At 36.0% G+C, this 21237-nt stretch overlaps 2 protein-coding genes across 5 annotated transcripts in view; one reads left to right on the top strand and one right to left on the bottom strand.

Moving 5' to 3' along the window:
• LOC134718436 (GA-binding protein subunit beta-1-like) overlaps positions 1–16126 on the bottom strand; it is a 42807-nt gene extending 26681 nt beyond the window's left edge. For 2 of the 4 annotated variants that reach the window (XM_063580947.1, XM_063580951.1), the window contains exons 1-3: positions 15980–16126; positions 12723–12785; positions 11856–12046 (exon numbers count right to left, since the gene is read on the bottom strand). In XM_063580947.1, coding sequence (XP_063437017.1) covers positions 11856–12046; positions 12723–12753 — 222 coding nt within the window. In that variant the 5' untranslated portion in view covers positions 12754–12785; positions 15980–16126. Of the gene's footprint in view, positions 1–11855; positions 12047–12722; positions 12786–15756; positions 15782–15819; positions 15889–15979 lie in introns of those variants that run through there. The other 2 variants (XM_063580948.1, XM_063580950.1) reach the window with 2 other exon arrangements.
• A 162-nt stretch (positions 16127–16288) lies between these two features.
• Positions 16289–18551, top strand: LOC134718438 (talin rod domain-containing protein 1-like). Its single transcript, XM_063580952.1, has 2 exons — positions 16289–17408; positions 17985–18551. The coding sequence occupies exons 1-2, from the start codon at positions 16622–16624 to the stop codon at positions 18479–18481; spliced, it is 1284 nt and encodes a 427-aa protein (XP_063437022.1). The 5' UTR covers positions 16289–16621; the 3' UTR covers positions 18482–18551.
• Positions 18552–21237: the final 2686 nt, after the last annotated feature.

The raw sequence follows: 21237 nt of genomic DNA, 5'->3' as shown, positions 1-21237 counted from the left end.
GGTTACTACCTCAGCTGTGTCATGGTGTCCAAACTGTGTAGCAAAGTGTAAGGGAGAGGTTCCAAGCTATAAATAGATATATAAAACCGGTTTACAAGTTATAACTAGATCACAGATTGGTTACTACCTCAGCTGTGTCAGGGTGTCCAAACTGTGTAGCAAAGTGTAAGGGAGAGGTTCCAAGCTATAAATAGATATATAAAACCGGTTTACAAGTTATAACTAGATCACAGATTGGTTACTACCTCAGCTGTGTCATGGTGTCCAAACTGTGTAGCAAAGTGTAATGGAGAGGTTCCAAGCTATAAATAGATATATAAAACCGGTTTACAAGTTATAACTAGATCACAGATTGGTTACTACCTCAGCTGTGTCATGGTGTCCAAACTGTGTAGCAAAGTGTAAGGGAGATGTTCCAAGCTATAAATAGATATATAAAACCGGTTTACAAGTTATAACTAGATCACAGATTGGTTACTACCTCAGCTGTGTCATGGTGTCCAAACTGTGTAGCAAAGTGTAAGGGAGATGTTCCAAGCTATAAATAGATATATAAAACCGGTTTACAAGTTATAACTAGATCACAGATTGGTTACTACCTCAGCTGTGTCATGGTGTCCAAACTGTGTAGCAAAGTGTAAGGGAGAGGTTCCAAGCTATAAATAGATATATAAAACCGGTTTACAAGTTATAACTAGATCACAGATTAGTTACTACCTCAGCTGTGTCATGGTGTCCAAACTGTGTAGCAAAGTGTAAGGGAGATGTTCCAAGCTATAAATAGATATATAAAACCAGTTTACAAGTTATAACTAGATCACAGATTGGTTACTACCTCAGCTGTGTCATGGTGTCCAAACTGTGTAGCAAAGTGTAAGGGAGAGGTTCCAAGCTATAAATAGATATATAAAACCGGTTTACAAGTTATAACTAGATCACAGATTAGTTACTACCTCAGCTGTGTCAGGGTGTCCAAACTGTGTAGCAAAGTGTAAGGGAGAGGTTCCAAGCTATAAATAGATATATAAAACCGGTTTACAAGTTATAACTAGATCACAGATTGGTTACTACCTCAGCTGTGTCATGGTGCCCAAACTGTGTAGCAAAGTGTAAGGGAGAGGTTCCAAGCTATAAATAGATATATAAAACCGGTTTACAAGTTATAACTAGATCACAGATTGGTTACTACCTCAGCTGTGTCATGGTGCCCAAACTGTGTAGCAAAGTGTAAGGGAGATGTTCCAAGCTATAAATAGATATATAAAACCGGTTTACAAGTTATAACTAGATCACAGATTGGTTACTACCTCAGCCGTGTCATGGTGTCCAAACTGTGTAGCAAAGTGTAAGGGAGAGGTTCCAAGCTATAAATAGATATATAAAACCGGTTTACAAGTTATAACTAGATCACAGATTGGTTACTACCTCAGCTGTGTCATGGTGTCCAAACTGTGTAGCAAAGTGTAAGGGAGAAGTTCCAAGCTATAAATAGATATATAAAACCGGTTTACAAGTTATAACTAGATCACAGATTGGTTACTACCTCAGCTGTGTCATGGTGTCCAAACTGTGTAGCAAAGTGTAATGGGGAGGTTCCAAGCTATAAATAGATATATAAAACCGGTTTACAAGTTATAACTAGATCACAGATTAGTTACTACCTCAGCTGTGTCATGGTGTCCAAACTGTGTAGCAAAGAGTAATGGGGAGGTTCCAAGCTATAAATAGATATATAAAACCGGTTTACAAGTTATAACTAGATCACAGATTGGTTACTACCTCAGCTGTGTCATGGTGTCCAAACTGTGTAGCAAAGTGTAAGGGAGAGGTTCCAAGCTATAAATAGATATATAAAACCGGTTTACAAGTTATAACTAGATCACAGATTAGTTACTACCTCAGCTGTGTCATGGTGTCCAAACTGTGTAGCAAAGTGTAAGGGAGAGGTTCCAAGCTATAAATAGATATATAAAACCGGTTTACAAGTTATAACTAGATCACAGATTGGTTACTACCTCAGCTGTGTCATGGTGCCCAAACTGTGTAGCAAAGTGTAAGGGAGAGGTTCCAAGCTATAAATAGATATATAAAACCGGTTTACAAGTTATAACTAGATCACAGATTAGTTACTACCTCAGCTGTGTCATGGTGTCCAAACTGTGTAGCAAAGTGTAAGGGAGAGGTTCCAAGCTATAAATAGATATATAAAACCGGTTTACAAGTTATAACTAGATCACAGATTAGTTACTACCTCAGCTGTGTCATGGTGTCCAAACTGTGTAGCAAAGTGTAAGGGAGATGTTCCAAGCTATAAATAGATATATAAAACCAGTTTACAAGTTATAACTAGATCACAGATTGGTTACTACCTCAGCTGTGTCATGGTGTCCAAACTGTGTAGCAAAGTGTAAGGGAGAGGTTCCAAGCTATAAATAGATATATAAAACCGGTTTACAAGTTATAACTAGATCACAGATTGGTTACTACCTCAGCTGTGTCATGGTGCCCAAACTGTGTAGCAAAGTGTAAGGGAGAGGTTCCAAGCTATAAATAGATATATAAAACCGGTTTACAAGTTATAACTAGATCACAGATTAGTTACTACCTCAGCTGTGTCATGGTGTCCAAACTGTGTAGCAAAGTGTAAGGGAGAGGTTCCAAGCTATAAATAGATATATAAAACCGGTTTACAAGTTATAACTAGATCACAGATTGGTTACTACCTCAGCTGTGTCATGGTGTCCAAACTGTGTAGCAAAGTGTAATGGGGAGGTTCCAAGCTATAAATAGATATATAAAACCGGTTTACAAGTTATAACTAGATCACAGATTGGTTACTACCTCAGCTGTGTCATGGTGCCCAAACTGTGTAGCAAAGTGTAAGGGAGAGGTTCCAAGCTATAAATAGATATATAAAACCGGTTTACAAGTTATAACTAGATCACAGATTAGTTACTACCTCAGCTGTGTCAGGGTGTCCAAACTGTGTAGCAAAGTGTAATGGGGAGGTTCCAAGCTATAAATAGATATATAAAACCGGTTTACAAGTTATAACTAGATCACAGATTGGTTACTACCTCAGCTGTGTCATGGTGTCCAAACTGTGTAGCAAAGTGTAAGGGAGAGGTTCCAAGCTATAAATAGATATATAAAACCGGTTTACAAGTTATAACTAGATCACAGATTGGTTACTACCTCAGCTGTGTCATGGTGTCCAAACTGTGTAGCAAAGTGTAAGGGAGAGGTTCCAAGCTATAAATAGATATATAAAACCGGTTTACAAGTTATAACTAGATCACAGATTAGTTACTACCTCAGCTGTGTCAGGGTGTCCAAACTGTGTAGCAAAGTGTAATGGGGAGGTTCCAAGCTATAAATAGATATATAAAACCGGTTTACAAGTTATAACTAGATCACAGATTGGTTACTACCTCAGCTGTGTCATGGTGTCCAAACTGTGTAGCAAAGTGTAATGGGGAGGTTCCAAGCTATAAATAGATATATAAAATTAATACAGGTCAATTATAACTAGATCACAGATTGGTTACTACCTCAGCTGTGTCATGGTGTCCAAACTGTGTAGCAAAGTGTAAGGGAGAGGTTCCAAGCTATAAATAGATATATAAAACCGGTTTACAAGTTATAACTAGATCACAGATTGGTTACTACCTCAGCTGTGTCATGGTGTCCAAACTGTGTAGCAAAGTGTAATGGGGAGGTTCCAAGCTATAAATAGATATATAAAACCGGTTTACAAGTTATAACTAGATCACAGATTGGTTACTACCTCAGCTGTGTCATGGTGCCCAAACTGTGTAGCAAAGTGTAAGGGAGAGGTTCCAAGCTATAAATAGATATATAAAACCGGTTTACAAGTTATAACTAGATCACAGATTAGTTACTACCTCAGCTGTGTCATGGTGTCCAAACTGTGTAGCAAAGTGTAATGGGGAGGTTCCAAGCTATAAATAGATATATAAAATTAATACAGGTCAATTATAACTAGATCACAGATTGGTTACTACCTCAGCTGTGTCATGGTGCCCAAACTGTGTAGCAAAGTGTAAGGGAGAGGTTCCAAGCTATAAATAGATATATAAAACCGGTTTACAAGTTATAACTAGATCACAGATTAGTTACTACCTCAGCTGTGTCTGTGTAGCAATGTGTAATGGGGAGGTTCCAAGCTATAAATAGATATATAAAACCGGTTTACAAGTTATAACTAGATCACAGATTGGTTACTACCTCAGCTGTGTCATGGTGTCCAAACTGTGTAGCAAAGTGTAAGGGAGAGGTTCCAAGCTATAAATAGATATATAAAACCGGTTTACAAGTTATAACTAGATCACAGATTGGTTACTACCTCAGCTGTGTCAGGGTGTCCAAACTGTGTAGCAAAGTGTAAGGGAGAGGTTCCAAGCTATAAATAGATATATAAAACCGGTTTACAAGTTATAACTAGATCACAGATTGGTTACTACCTCAGCTGTGTCATGGTGCCCAAACTGTGTAGCAAAGTGTAAGGGAGAGGTTCCAAGCTATAAATAGATATATAAAACCGGTTTACAAGTTATAACTAGATCACAGATTGGTTACTACCTCAGCTGTGTCATGGTGTCCAAACTGTGTAGCAAAGTGTAAGGGAGAGGTTCCAAGCTATAAATAGATATATAAAACCGGTTTACAAGTTATAACTAGATCACAGATTGGTTACTACCTCAGCTGTGTCATGGTGTCCAAACTGTGTAGCAAAGTGTAAGGGAGAGGTTCCAAGCTATAAATAGATATATAAAACCGGTTTACAAGTTATAACTAGATCACAGATTGGTTACTACCTCAGCTGTGTCATGGTGTCCAAACTGTGTAGCAAAGTGTAAGGGAGAGGTTCCAAGCTATAAATAGATATATAAAACCGGTTTACAAGTTATAACTAGATCACAGATTAGTTACTACCTCAGCTGTGTCATGGTGCCCAAACTGTGTAGCAAAGTGTAAGGGAGAGGTTCCAAGCTATAAATAGATATATAAAACCGGTTTACAAGTTATAACTAGATCACAGATTAGTTACTACCTCAGCTGTGTCATGGTGTCCAAACTGTGTAGCAAAGTGTAAGGGAGAGGTTCCAAGCTATAAATAGATATATAAAACCGGTTTACAAGTTATAACTAGATCACAGATTAGTTACTACCTCAGCTGTGTCATGGTGTCCAAACTGTGTAGCAAAGTGTAATGGGGAGGTTCCAAGCTATAAATAGATATATAAAATTAATACAGGTCAATTATAACTAGATCACAGATTGGTTACTACCTCAGCTGTGTCATGGTGCCCAAACTGTGTAGCAAAGTGTAAGGGAGAGGTTCCAAGCTATAAATAGATATATAAAACCGGTTTACAAGTTATAACTAGATCACAGATTAGTTACTACCTCAGCTGTGTCATGGTGTCCAAACTGTGTAGCAAAGTGTAATGGGGAGGTTCCAAGCTATAAATAGATATATAAAATTAATACAGGTCAATTATAACTAGATCACAGATTAGTTACTACCTCAGCTGTGTCATGGTGTCCAAACTGTGTAGCAAAGTGTAAGGGAGAGGTTCCAAGCTATAAATAGATATATAAAACCGGTTTACAAGTTATAACTAGATCACAGATTGGTTACTACCTCAGCTGTGTCATGGTGTCCAAACTGTGTAGCAAAGTGTAAGGGAGAGGTTCCAAGCTATAAATAGATATATAAAACCGGTTTACAAGTTATAACTAGATCACAGATTGGTTACTACCTCAGCTGTGTCATGGTGCCCAAACTGTGTAGCAAAGTGTAAGGGAGAAGTTCCAAGCTATAAATAGATATATAAAACCGGTTTACAAGTTATAACTAGATCACAGATTAGTTACTACCTCAGCTGTGTCATGGTGCCCAAACTGTGTAGCAAAGTGTAAGGGAGAGGTTCCAAGCTATAAATAGATATATAACACCGGTTTACAAGTTATAACTAGATCACAGATTAGTTACTACCTCAGCTGTGTCATGGTGCCCAAACTGTGTAGCAAAGTGTAAGGGAGAGGTTCCAAGCTATAAATAGATATATAAAACCAGTTTACAAGTTATAACTAGATCACAGATTGGTTACTACCTCAGCTGTGTCATGGTGTCCAAACTGTGTAGCAAAGTGTAAGGGAGAGGTTCCAAGCTATAAATAGATATATAAAACCGGTTTACAAGTTATAACTAGATCACAGATTGGTTACTACCTCAGCTGTGTCATGGTGTCCAAACTGTGTAGCAAAGTGTAAGGGAGAGGTTCCAAGCTATAAATAGATATATAAAACCGGTTTACAAGTTATAACTAGATCACAGATTGGTTACTACCTCAGCTGTGTCATGGTGTCCAAACTGTGTAGCAAAGTGTAAGGGAGATGTTCCAAGCTATAAATAGATATATAACACCGGTTTACAAGTTATAACTAGATCACAGATTGGTTACTACCTCAGCTGTGTCATGGTGTCCAAACTGTGTAGCAAAGTGTAAGGGAGAGGTTCCAAGCTATAAATAGATATATAAAACCGGTTTACAAGTTATAACTAGATCACAGATTGGTTACTACCTCAGCTGTGTCATGGTGCCCAAACTGTGTAGCAAAGTGTAAGGGAGAGGTTCCAAGCTATAAATAGATATATAAAACCGGTTTACAAGTTATAACTAGATCACAGATTGGTTACTACCTCAGCTGTGTCATGGTGTCCAAACTGTGTAGCAAAGTGTAAGGGAGAGGTTCCAAGCTATAAATAGATATATAAAACCGGTTTACAAGTTATAACTAGATCACAGATTAGTTACTACCTCAGCTGTGTCATGGTGTCCAAACTGTGTAGCAAAGTGTAAGGGAGATGTTCCAAGCTATAAATAGATATATAAAACCGGTTTACAAGTTATAACTAGATCACAGATTGGTTACTACCTCAGCTGTGTCATGGTGTCCAAACTGTGTAGCAAAGTGTAATGGGGAGGTTCCAAGCTATAAATAGATATATAAAACCGGTTTACAAGTTATAACTAGATCACAGATTGGTTACTACCTCAGCTGTGTCATGGTGCCCAAACTGTGTAGCAAAGTGTAAGGGAGAGGTTCCAAGCTATAAATAGATATATAAAACCGGTTTACAAGTTATAACTAGATCACAGATTGGTTACTACCTCAGCTGTGTCATGGTGTCCAAACTGTGTAGCAAAGTGTAATGGGGAGGTTCCAAGCTATAAATAGATATATAAAACCGGTTTACAAGTTATAACTAGATCACAGATTGGTTACTACCTCAGCTGTGTCATGGTGCCCAAACTGTGTAGCAAAGTGTAAGGGAGAGGTTCCAAGCTATAAATAGATATATAAAACCGGTTTACAAGTTATAACTAGATCACAGATTGGTTACTACCTCAGCTGTGTCATGGTGTCCAAACTGTGTAGCAAAGTGTAATGGGGAGGTTCCAAGCTATAAATAGATATATAAAACCGGTTTACAAGTTATAACTAGATCACAGATTGGTTACTACCTCAGCTGTGTCATGGTGCCCAAACTGTGTAGCAAAGTGTAAGGGAGAGGTTCCAAGCTATAAATAGATATATAAAACCGGTTTACAAGTTATAACTAGATCACAGATTGGTTACTACCTCAGCTGTGTCATGGTGTCCAAACTGTGTAGCAAAGTGTAATGGGGAGGTTCCAAGCTATAAATAGATATATAAAACCGGTTTACAAGTTATAACTAGATCACAGATTGGTTACTACCTCAGCTGTGTCATGGTGTCCAAACTGTGTAGCAAAGTGTAAGGGAGAGGTTCCAAGCTATAAATAGATATATAAAACCGGTTTACAAGTTATAACTAGATCACAGATTGGTTACTACCTCAGCTGTGTCATGGTGTCCAAACTGTGTAGCAAAGTGTAAGGGAGAGGTTCCAAGCTATAAATAGATATATAAAACCGGTTTACAAGTTATAACTAGATCACAGATTAGTTACTACCTCAGCTGTGTCATGGTGTCCAAACTGTGTAGCAAAGTGTAAGGGAGAGGTTCCAAGCTATAAATAGATATATAAAACCGGTTTACAAGTTATAACTAGATCACAGATTGGTTACTACCTCAGCTGTGTCATGGTGTCCAAACTGTGTAGCAAAGTGTAAGGGAGAGGTTCCAAGCTATAAATAGATATATAAAACCGGTTTACAAGTTATAACTAGATCACAGATTAGTTACTACCTCAGCTGTGTCATGGTGTCCAAACTGTGTAGCAAAGTGTAAGGGAGAGGTTCCAAGCTATAAATAGATATATAAAACCGGTTTACAAGTTATAACTAGATCACAGATTAGTTACTACCTCAGCTGTGTCATGGTGTCCAAACTGTGTAGCAAAGTGTAAGGGAGAGGTTCCAAGCTATAAATAGATATATAAAACCGGTTTACAAGTTATAACTAGATCACAGATTAGTTACTACCTCAGCTGTGTCATGGTGTCCAAACTGTGTAGCAAAGTGTAATGGGGAGGTTCCAAGCTATAAATAGATATATAAAACCGGTTTACAAGTTATAACTAGATCACAGATTGGTTACTACCTCAGCTGTGTCATGGTGCCCAAACTGTGTAGCAAAGTGTAAGGGAGAGGTTCCAAGCTATAAATAGATATATAAAACCGGTTTACAAGTTATAACTAGATCACAGATTGGTTACTACCTCAGCTGTGTCATGGTGTCCAAACTGTGTAGCAAAGTGTAATGGGGAGGTTCCAAGCTATAAATAGATATATAAAACCGGTTTACAAGTTATAACTAGATCACAGATTGGTTACTACCTCAGCTGTGTCATGGTGCCCAAACTGTGTAGCAAAGTGTAAGGGAGAGGTTCCAAGCTATAAATAGATATATAAAACCGGTTTACAAGTTATAACTAGATCACAGATTGGTTACTACCTCAGCTGTGTCATGGTGTCCAAACTGTGTAGCAAAGTGTAATGGGGAGGTTCCAAGCTATAAATAGATATATAAAACCGGTTTACAAGTTATAACTAGATCACAGATTGGTTACTACCTCAGCTGTGTCATGGTGTCCAAACTGTGTAGCAAAGTGTAAGGGAGAGGTTCCAAGCTATAAATAGATATATAAAACCGGTTTACAAGTTATAACTAGATCACAGATTAGTTACTACCTCAGCTGTGTCATGGTGTCCAAACTGTGTAGCAAAGTGTAAGGGAGAGGTTCCAAGCTATAAATAGATATATAAAACCGGTTTACAAGTTATAACTAGATCACAGATTGGTTACTACCTCAGCTGTGTCATGGTGTCCAAACTGTGTAGCAAAGTGTAAGGGAGAGGTTCCAAGCTATAAATAGATATATAAAACCGGTTTACAAGTTATAACTAGATCACAGATTAGTTACTACCTCAGCTGTGTCATGGTGTCCAAACTGTGTAGCAAAGTGTAAGGGAGAGGTTCCAAGCTATAAATAGATATATAAAACCGGTTTACAAGTTATAACTAGATCACAGATTAGTTACTACCTCAGCTGTGTCATGGTGCCCAAACTGTGTAGCAAAGTGTAAGGGAGAGGTTCCAAGCTATAAATAGATATATAAAACCAGTTTACAAGTTATAACTAGATCACAGATTGGTTACTACCTCAGCTGTGTCATGGTGTCCAAACTGTGTAGCAAAGTGTAAGGGAGAGGTTCCAAGCTATAAATAGATATATAAAACCAGTTTACAAGTTATAACTAGATCACAGATTAGTTACTACTTCAGCTGTGTCATGGTGTCCAAACTGTGTAGCAAAGTGTAAGGGAGAGGTTCCAAGCTATAAATAGATATATAAAACCGGTTTACAAGTTATAACTAGATCACTGATTGGTTACTACCTCAGCTGTGTCAGGGTGTCCAAACTGTGTAGGAAAGTGTAAGGGAGAGGTTCCAAGCTATAAATAGATATATAAAATTAAAGCAGGTCAATTATGACTGGATCACAGATTCAGGCCTGGGGCCATTACATTGCAATGTAATGCATTACATGACAATTACTTTGGGATTCTTCCATTACAATTACAATTACATTTTTTCTCACATGTAATGCATTACATTACAATTACTTTGCCTGTGTAATGCATTACATACATGATATAACACATTACTTTTTCAATATAAAAACAAAAAGCATTTCAAAAACAGAGGTATACATACATATGTATACAGTGTTAGGTTCATAGCCTTCAAATACTGGTTAATTAATATGTCCATTGCACTTTATCATCATAAGTGGTTTAAATGTGATGCCATTAAGAGAACAGCGATCAGTTCTTTTTACACCTTTCCGGCAATACTTAAAAGCCTTTCTACAGGAGATTTTGTGTGGGAAATGGCTAAATACTTGATAGCTGTATTAGCCAAAGAAGAAAGGCACACTGAATTTGACTTCCATTATTCCAGTGCATTGATTAAAATTTCTTCACAAGTAGATGTCAACATCATGTACTACACCATACCTGTGTCTATACCCTTTGATTGAGTAGGAGGAGGCATGAAACTGAAAAAGTCACTTTCAAGTTTCTTAGGTGGTGGTAAAAAATAAATAAATTTTCATATAATTTTGTTTCTAACATTGATTACTTAATCATTAAGACATCATGAAGGATTTCAAAGGGATATAATAAATGTGTCATTAAAGGATTATCTTGTGAAATGCCAAAGGGCTCTGTGAGGACAAACATAAGTTGAGAAGATTTGATTGCAATAAAAACATTTTGATATTAATTAGGTGAAATGACAACACAGACAGGACCCAAACCACAGTTTGGTTTAAAAATGTTGTTTGATATATTCAATATTTCATTGAAATACATATAAGGTGTGTATAAAATTATGAAATTTTCATCTTCATATTTTTTTCATTGATCTATATAGTTTTGTTTGATAACTTTTTTTATAAGATTTTTCATAGACCACCAAACACCAAAATATTCCCATATCATATTAAACAAATATCAGAAATTAAGATCAAAGACTTGATATTTTTGTGTTTTAAAGATTGATTTAATTTATTTAATACAGTAATTAACTGACAAAAATTTTATTTCATACTTTCTATTGTTTTTGTTTATATTTTATTTTCATTATACAATATTCTTCAATTTTATCTAATTTACCAATTTGTAATGAAAAGTAATGAACTGTAATGGAGGCATTACATCAATTTTTAACTAAAGTAATCATTACATTACATGTAATTGTAATGCAGAAAATGTGCATTACAAATTACTTTGCATTGCATCCAAAAAATGTAATATTACAATGCATTACAATTACAAATTACCATTACCCCAGGCCTGCTCAGATTGGTCAATACCTTTGACAATGTTTGATGTGTTCTGATGTTCGTACTATGAATGATAGTTTTGTACAATCTCATCCTTGTTTCATCTATTTTTTTGCACCATTTTATAATCTGATAATTCCTATATTTATCTTTCTTCCAAAAAAATGGCAAAATATATGTAGTGGTTATAAATAAGTGTTGGTGTCACAATAAGTAGAAGTTCTCAAGGTAGATTATACAGTTGTTGAAATTCAAAACAGTAATGAAGGTACTCATTCTTATTGTTCTAGTTGGTCTGACATGTCTGATGTCTCCACTCAATCTTTAATACCTTTGTCTTTTGTATCCAATGTATGTTATAAACCTCCCTATAGACATCGATGAATTTTATAAGCAGGATAGAAAGAGAACGTTGTCTATTTTTTGTGTGTAAATTGAAAAGTATTGTTTAATATAGTGTTGTTATTTTCTTAACTATGTATAATTACCCAGTCTGTTGTGAATGGAGCACCATTAGACATCAGTGTCCTTACTTCATCTGTCTCTCCACGCTTGGCTGCCTCTAGTAAACGTTTACCCAGATCGACCAATGACATTCTGTGTAGATTTCTTGGTCCAGACTTTGATTCTTGAATAACAATCTCTCTGTCTAAGGGAGGCAATACCAATACTTCCCGTTCTATAAAGGGAGATAAATAATGAACAAAAGTCTATTTAAATTGTATATCAATATGTATGAACTAACTTTCAACAACAACAAAAAAAAAATGCATTTTATTTATCTAAAAATATCATTTTGATACAGAAAAGATGAATATTAATATAAAAATCACACTCCTCTTACATTTTTGGTACATTAATTGTTTCTGTCTGATCTGACTTAGGACAAGAAACTGAAATTGAATTAATTAGGATTATCATTTGCAGGTAAAATTGAGAATGGAAATGGGGAATGTGTCAAAGAGACAACAACCCGACCAAATAAAAAAACAACAGCAGAAGGTCACCAACAGGTCTTCAATGTAGCGAGAAATTCTCGCATCCGGAGGCGTCCTTCAGCTTGACCCTAAACAAATATATACTAGTTCAGTGATAATGATTGCATACTAATTTCCAAATTGTACACAAGAAACTAAAATTAAAATAATACAAGACTAACAAAGGTAATTGTTTTAAAGATCACTCTTAAAACCGAATGTGTTGGGAAGATCTGCAACATATGTCAATAATCTCAACTTCTCTCTTTTTTGTTCACACCTGACATGTTAATTCTCTCTTTTCTGTTTTGACATAAATTACTTTTTAATTATTCTTTTTTTTAGTACAATCTTAACATATCACTTTAAAGTACATACCTGACACCTCAATTGTTCTATTTTCTGACATCAATGATATCTATAAGAATCATTAATCTCTTTCTGAAATAAAAATAATAATTATCTACATGTATCTACTGTATTGTAGTTTTAACACATTGTAAAATTGATTAATTCATAGGGTATTAGCATCGAATATGACATGACACAGGTTATGTTCTTCTCATATTTTGTTGTGAAGGTATGATACTGAACATTAAACGGGAGGCATTGTGCTCAATGTTCATATGATGGACACAATCTTTAGAGCGGGCATGTCAAGAACTGCTAGCTAAGTCCTTTGCTTACCTAGATGCAATATTGTTATTTTGCTTTAAGCTGATTTTGTTACCTGTCCTGAATTTGCATTTGTTTTGCTTTTAGGTGATTTTGTTACCCGTTCAGTATTTGCGTTTGTTTACATTTTTTGTTCAACATTAGCTAAAGGCAGGGTTTGAAATTAGCGCTAGTCCAGAAGTCCGGGACTAGTAAAATTTGCGTCGGACCAGTAGATTTTGTCAGCTGGTGGTCTGGCAGAAATTTGTCAATAAAAATCACTGATTGCATCAAAATCTCCTTTTGTTTACAAAACAATTTACCTGTGAAATCAATTCCACAGTACTGGAGGGTATTACAATTGATCAAGTTAATCAATATCTTGGGTGAGCGTCCTTCACAACAATATAAAATGTGGAAATTTTTGAAAGGAGTTAAATTGCCGGACAAAAAAATTAAGATAATTTAATCTTGTCCCTTCCTGCTCATTCTGCTGATGCAGAAAGGGGGTTTTCTGAGATGAAACTTGTAAAGAATGATTGGCGATCAAATATGCTTCCAATTGTTTTATCAGATCTTTTATTCCTTATGTTTCACACTGAAGATATAGCATCATTGATCTACTCCCGGCTATTGAAATGTGAAATATTTCTGGACAGCACTTTAGACAACCTAGTCAGGCACCCTATATATGGTCGTCGTGAGGATTGCAATGACGTGGAAGACAATGTTGATATTTTTTCTGTCCTTGATCATGATTTTGATAAAGAAAATCATTGAGATTACCAATTAAAGCCTTTAACAAAATCAGAATAAGACTATTCCTTTAGTACTGTCTAACTTATGTAAATTAAACATACATGACATACCCTATTTATTCTATTTAAAGCCCCCCTTCTAATTAACGCCCCCCTACCGAAAATAGTGTGTTCAGAACTTTTGACTTCTAATAAACGCCCCCATTTTGTAGTTAAACAAATAAATTTGGTCTATTTCAGTAAAATTTTAAGTTTTTCAATATCGGTATCGTTCCCGGAAAATGTGTATATGCAAGGTATTTCAAGTCCGATATCAAAAAACTTGCTTCCAGTCACAGTCGCATTGATTTTACCTCTCCTTTTTAAGAAAAAGTTGAAGATTTTACTATGTTCAATCAGCAGGTGGCCTACACATTTTTCTTCATTTCCAATGACAAAGACGAGTTTGACGGCAAATTTATCGTTTGGATTAGCTTCCTCTTGTTTACATCTTAGTTTGTCGCCGATTGCATAACTCCAGATACTTTTGGATACATAATAACCCCTAATTCAGCTGTTGAAATTATGTTCCATTGATGTTGACGCTTGTTCATTCGAAAATTTTAACAAATTATTACATGAGGTCACATTACCGATAAACGCTATTTATAGATTATGGAGACAATAAGAAACACGTGTATGTTACTATAGTCTGTTTCAACAAAATTCAGGTAAAGGTCAATGAAGTAAGGTACGAAATTCGTTTCTCTAATTGACGCCCCCCTTTCGGAAATTGTCTTCGCCCCCGGGGCGTTTAATAGAATAAATACGGTATATATGTCATTATATATTAGTGTTTGTCAAATTAATGTCATTTTTGCAGGACCAGTAGATTTGGAGCCGGACTAGTAGAGTTTTCAGTCCACTGGTCCGGGTCCGTTCGCGCCAATTCACGTTCACACCCACTCATGTTCGCCCCCTTTCACTTTCGCACCCTACATGTTTGGGCCCAATTTTGATCGGTTTTGTGTTTAATAACTTTGTAATCAAGTTTTGACAAGTGTATTCTTATAGTATAATTTCTTGTCATTGTCTCAAAATGAAGTGAAACAGAATTTTTTTTGGTGTGGAATAAAACTTACTCAAGTTTTGGATAGTGTATTGTTAAAAATAATAATCCTTTCTAAATAAAGTGAGATTCTGTCAACAATTTAATTTTTGTTGAATAACTCTTCATCATGTTTTGGTTAACTTTGTTTCGTTGACTTGTAAAAGTGAATTTCTGACTTAGTACCTTTTTTTGGTGTTGAATTTTTTTTTAATCATGTTTTGATTATAATTGTGTATTGCTATATTTTATTGTTTGAGATCAAAAGGACCAAGCTGTTAAAACAATTATCTGTATCTGTATCGTTACGTCGAAGGTACCAATACTGGCTTTTACTCGACGGGAGAGAGAGCGCCTATTGACGGCGTTGGAGAGCTGTTTTGAAGCTCTCAACTGACTTGGCGCACACTACTGCTTCTTCCAGTTGGTTCCAATGAATAACAGTCTTGACAAAGAACGAGTTCTTAAATTGTTCAGTTTTACAGTTTGTAGTATCAAATTATCTTTTGTGTATTTCATTTAAAATCTTCAATGTTTTACTCGTACCAAGCCAAAGACATTCAGTTATAGCAATTTAAAACAACAATCATGATTTTCCATTTATTCAACTGGAATTTTAATTAAAATTGGGCGTGAACGTGCTAGGTGCTAACATGTAGGGTGCGAAAGTGTATTGGGTGCGAACGTACCTGATACCTAGGAAGGCTTCCAAGAAAGATAAAAATAGCCTTGCCAGACATCATAATACTTTGAACTAAGTGGCACCCTACTCCTGAATCCCAAATAGGCCCGTAAAGGACATAAATCAGATACAATTGATTTACATAAATTATATTTGTATAACAATATTTGCAGTCTCTACGACTGAAGATGGTGATGTGATTGTGGGAGAGCCACACACGTAATGCTTAACCTTAAAATAAGAAGTCATCTCCCAAAAAAGCATTTCTTTATTCAGAGAAAATGGAATGTATACATGTTTGTTTGACCAAATCGAGAAAAGCGACACATCTTGTCCCGCTGGACAAACAAGCGCAACTGCTTTGTCAACAAGGACAAGCGGAAGTTGTACAGAAAAGCGGAAAAGGACGTCTGAAATATGACTTCCGCTGCCAAATTATGGATTGTAAACGAACCTCAGTGTCTTCTAGGATAACTTGTCGGTGTATTTGACTTTAAATAATGTAGAAATGGTCTTATTTTAACAAATTAAGTCCAAAATCTACAATTTTCTGTGTAGCCGGAAGTTGATTTTCTTCGAGCATGACGGAAACACGTGATTCATCCTGATTAGTACGCGATATTAAATATCTTTTTTTATAACTGACATAAAATTATATTGCACATTTTATAATCAAAATATGACTTACATTTAAGTTTAGACAATCGTTCACTCTAAAAGCTATGTTTGCGTGAATATATAAATAAAACTATTTTTTCCGGCGATTTTACGATGTAAACCGTCAAATCACGTCTATCACGCGATTTAAAACCTTTACCGCTTCCTGCTTCTAATATGACCACGCCCACGCCACCAAAAGAGGATTTAGTTTAAAACTGACGATAACGACGAGTACTACAAGTGCAAAGAAAAACTGGCTTCCTTTCTCATCTTATAATGAAAAAATACAAAATGCCGAATTTTAGCATATTTGTATGTGTGCCGTATGCATTGCAAACATGAACAAAAGCAGCCTAAATCTTTAGTATTGATATTTACAATCATAATGGTATTGCAGTATTTAAAGTGTAAAGCACAATAAACAATACATAATGCAATGAATGCAAGCAGCTCAAGAACTTTAGCAGCAATCTGTGAATCATGTACCACTAAAATCCAGAGTGTTGCTGAGCTGTTACTGTTGTCATGTTGTGTTCGACCAGTGCTTACAGAAACCATAAGATTTCTACCATCAGAAAAGCTGCACGACTCTATTACTTCAACACTTAGATCAATTACCGACTTATCCAAAACTTTGGTCTCCAGCGTTCACATGATTTCAGCAAAATGGGTTGAAATATGTGACTCGGTTGAAGAACTGTCCTCTGTACTTATTAAATTTATGGAAATAATTTGCCATGCCTGTTATCTTATAACTGTAAACTTTGCAAAGTGTACACTGGCAGAAACAGGATTAATAGATAAATATTCCGTTTGTTACTCAGGGCTTGAAATCAAACTAAGTTGTTTCCGATTGAAACGAACACGTATTGACGAACTTTCTCCACAAATTATCATAGATCTGTGTTCTAATATATCCAAGCATATTGCTGTGATCACTGACATCTGTCGAACTGCAGGACAAAATGTAAAAGATGAGGGTCTACAAGATCAATTTAAACTTAGTGTCAAAAGTGTAACTTGTGCAGCGGGATGTCTCATAGCAAGCATCAAATCATACAAATCCAATCCCAACATTACCCAGCATTCCAGAGTGATGGTTTTCTGTGAGCCTGTTATAGCATCGTCTCAAGCACTAGTTGCATTTGCTACAGAGAAAGACTTTAATGGCTGTGAAGGAACATTAACAGTTCAATCTAAAGATGTTCAAAAAAGAATTTTAGGTAATTTAAAAAAAAGTATGCCTTAAAAAAGTTATCATGTAAAACAGACATACATGTACATGTGACAGAGTGATTGATGGTATCAGACTCATTATATTAATTACATTGCTACAGATCTTTTTAACATGCTTGGTCTAAAGTGAGGTCTAAAGTCTCATGAAAAAAAATACTTTTAAAAATCTGATGAAAAAAAAACCTGATAGTACTTGAAAAACTCATATGCTCATTCATTCATGTATTTGCTAAAATATACAATGAAATGTGGGGAAAATATTATCTGAGCTGCACTTTAATGAGTGAGGTATCAGGATTTATTATAGGCACATTGTACATTTTACAGCAACATGTAAAACTGTTTTAACTATCCATGCTACATGTACAAAATGTACATGATGTATCTGACAAATAATTAAATTTAAATGAATGTGTTTTGGGTTCCTGTGCAAATTCAATTACATGTATTTGACTAATAAACTTACAAATGACATGTTAAGTTCCTGTTGTATTACTAAGATATCTGTCTCCACCATTGTCCATACAGCACTGTAAGATCAATAACTTTATTTTTAATTTCAGGTTCCTGTATGAGTGTGGTATCTGCCTCTATACAGCTTTGTAAAACTGTGCGTGATCTAACATATGACATGATTACCAGTCATCATAGAGAAAGACTCAAGTCGTGTACGGAAGCCATATCTCATGGAGCAGTCAAACTCATAAAAATTCTTGATGATTACGACATCAACAAACTTTTGAGTGATTACATAGCTAAACAACATGATCTGTCACCTGACCTATCTAGGTTTTGTAGTAATCAGTCGTTGCCTTTCTTGCCTGACATGTCTCTGTCGTCATTGCCCATGTTGTCAAGTCCAACTTTAGTCAGTAGATCTTTTGACAGTACAAGCACAACGTCTTCAGTGGAAACTAACTCTTTTTCACTATATTCGGAAGATGAAAATAGTCATTCTGTCAATGAGCGTAACCATGGTGATCAAAGCAACACTCAGGATCACCATAGTGATAATTCTACCTCTTTTTCAAGCTCAGAAAATTCATTAGCATCTAGATAAATACATGTTATCATGGTTACCATATTGAGATTTTTTTAGCTTGTTGAGTCATAATAAATTATTATTTCATTACTGGTGTTATTTACCTTTTCTGCTAAAGAAGTCCCAGAAGATGAAACAGACCCTACTGGTTCCTCAGTATAAAATTTACATGTTTTTGTACAGTGGACAGGTATCCTACTGAATCCTCATTAATAACATATTGAGTAACTAGATATAGGAAGATATGGTGTGAGTGCCAATGAGACAACTCTCAATTCAAATAACAATTTAAAAAAAGTAAACCATTATAGGTCAATGTACGGCCTTCAACACAGAGCCTTGGATCACACCAAACAATAAGCTGTAAAGGGCCCCAAAATAACTAGTGTAAAACCATTAAAAAGGGAAAACCAACGGTCTAATCTATATAAAAAAAAATAGAAAAGAGAAACACATACATGTATAAATTACATAAACAAACGACAACTACTGGACATCAGATTCCTGACTTAGGACAGGTGCAAACATGGTATTTATCAGATCTCCATTCTATTTGGTATGCTGATTGTTTGGTGGTCTGTTATCAGATGACCACACTATTTTGTATGTTGATTGGTTGGTAGTCTGTTATCAGATGTCCACACTTTTTGGTATGTTGATTGGTTGGTGGTCTGTTATCAGATGTCCACACAATTTGGTATGTTGATTGGTTGGTAGTCTGTTATCAGATGTCCACACAATTTGGTATGTTGATTGGTTGGTGGTCTTTTATCAGATGACTACACTATTTAGTATGTTGATTGGTTGGTGGTCTGTTATCAGATGTCCACACTATTTGGTATGTTGATTGGTTGGTGGTCTTTTATCAGATGTCCACACTATTTAGTATGTTGATTGGTTGGTGGTTTGTTATCAGATGGCCACACTATTTGGTATGTTGATTGGTTGGTGGTCTGTTATCAGATGTCCACACTATTTGGTATGTTGATTGGTTGGTGGTCTTTTATCAGATGTCTACACTATTTGGTATGTTGATTGGTTGGTGGTCAGTTTCCCGAGGTCCACACTATTTGTTATGTTGATTGGTTGGTGGACTGTTATCCTATGTCAACACTAATTGGTATGTTGCTTGGTTGGTGGTCTGTTATCAGATGTCCATACTATTTGGTATGTTGATAGATTTGTGGTCTGTTATCAGACGTCCTCACTATTTGGTATGTTGATTGGTTGGTGATCTGTTATCAGATGTCCACACTATTTGGTATGTTGATTGGTTGGTGGTCTGTTATCAGATGTCCTCACTATTTGGTATGTTGATTGGTTTGTGGTCTGTTATCAGATGTCTACACTATTTGATACGTTGATTGGTTGGTGGTCTGTTATCTGATGTTCACACTATTTGGTATGTTAATTGGTTGGTGGTCTGTTATCAGATGTCCACACTATTTTGTATGTTGATTGGTTGGTGGTCTGTTATCAAATGTCCACACTATTTGGTATGTTGATTGGTTGGTGGTCTGTTATCAGATGTCCACACTATTTGGTATGTTGATTGGTTGGTAGTCTGTTATCAGATGTTCACACTATTTGGTATGTTGATTTGTTGGTAGCCTGTTATCAAATGTCCACACTATTTGGTATGTTGATAGGTTGGTGGTCTTTTATCAGATGTCCACACTATTGAGTATATTGATTGGTTGGTGGTCTGTAATCAGATGTCCACCCTATTTGGTATGTTGATTGGTTGGTGGTCTGTAATCAGATGTCCACCCTATTTGGTATGTTGATTGGTTGGTGGTCTGTAATCAGATGTCCACCCTATTTGATATGTTGATTGGTTGGTGGTCTGTTATCAGATGTCCACCCTATTTGGTATGTTGATTGGTTGGTGGTCTGTAATCAGATGTCCACCCTATTTGGTATGTTGATTGGTTGGTGGTCTGTAATCAGATGTCCACCCTATTTGGTATGTTGATTGGTTGGTGGTCTGTAATCAGATGTCCACCCTATTTGATATGTTGATTGGTTGGTGGTCTGTTATCAGATGTCCACCCTATTTGATATGTTGATTGGTTGGTGTTCTGTAATCAGATGTCCACCCTATTTGGTATGTTGATTGGTTGGTGGTCTGTAATCAGATGTCCACCCTATTTGGTATGTTGATTGGTTGGTGGTCTGTAATCAGATGTCCACCCTATTTGGTATGTTGATTGGTTGGTGATCTGTTATCAGATGTCCATACTATTTGGTATGTTGATAGATTTGTGGTCTGTTATCAGACGTCCTCACTATTTGGTATGTTGATTGGTTGGTGATCTGTTATCAGATGTCCACACAATTGAGTATATTGATTGGTTGGTGGTCTGTAATCAGATGTCCACCCTATTTGGTATGTTGATTTGTTGGTAGTCTGTTATCAAATGTCAACACTATTTGGTATGTTGATTGGTTGGTGGTCTGTTATCAGATGGCCACACTATTGAGTATGTTGATAGTTTGGTGGTCTGTTATCAGATGTCAACACTATTTGGTATGTTGATTGGTTGGTGGTATGTAATCAGGTGTCCACACTATTTTGTATGTTGATTTGTTGGTGGTCTGTTATCAAATGTCCACACTATTTGGTATGTTGATTGGTTGGTGGTCTGTTATCAGATGTCCACACTATTTGGTAGATTGATTGGTTTGTGGTCTGTTATCAGATGGCCACACTATTTGGTATGTTGATTGGTTGGTAGTCTGTTATCAGATGTCCACACTATTTGGTATGTTGA

Source organism: Mytilus trossulus, chromosome 5 (genome assembly GCF_036588685.1).
Source record: "Mytilus trossulus isolate FHL-02 chromosome 5, PNRI_Mtr1.1.1.hap1, whole genome shotgun sequence".
NCBI classification, from domain to species: Eukaryota; Metazoa; Mollusca; class Bivalvia; order Mytilida; family Mytilidae; genus Mytilus; species Mytilus trossulus.
The sequence above is the reverse complement of the archived record's forward strand: the minus strand, read 5'-3'. Positions and strand labels throughout refer to the sequence as shown.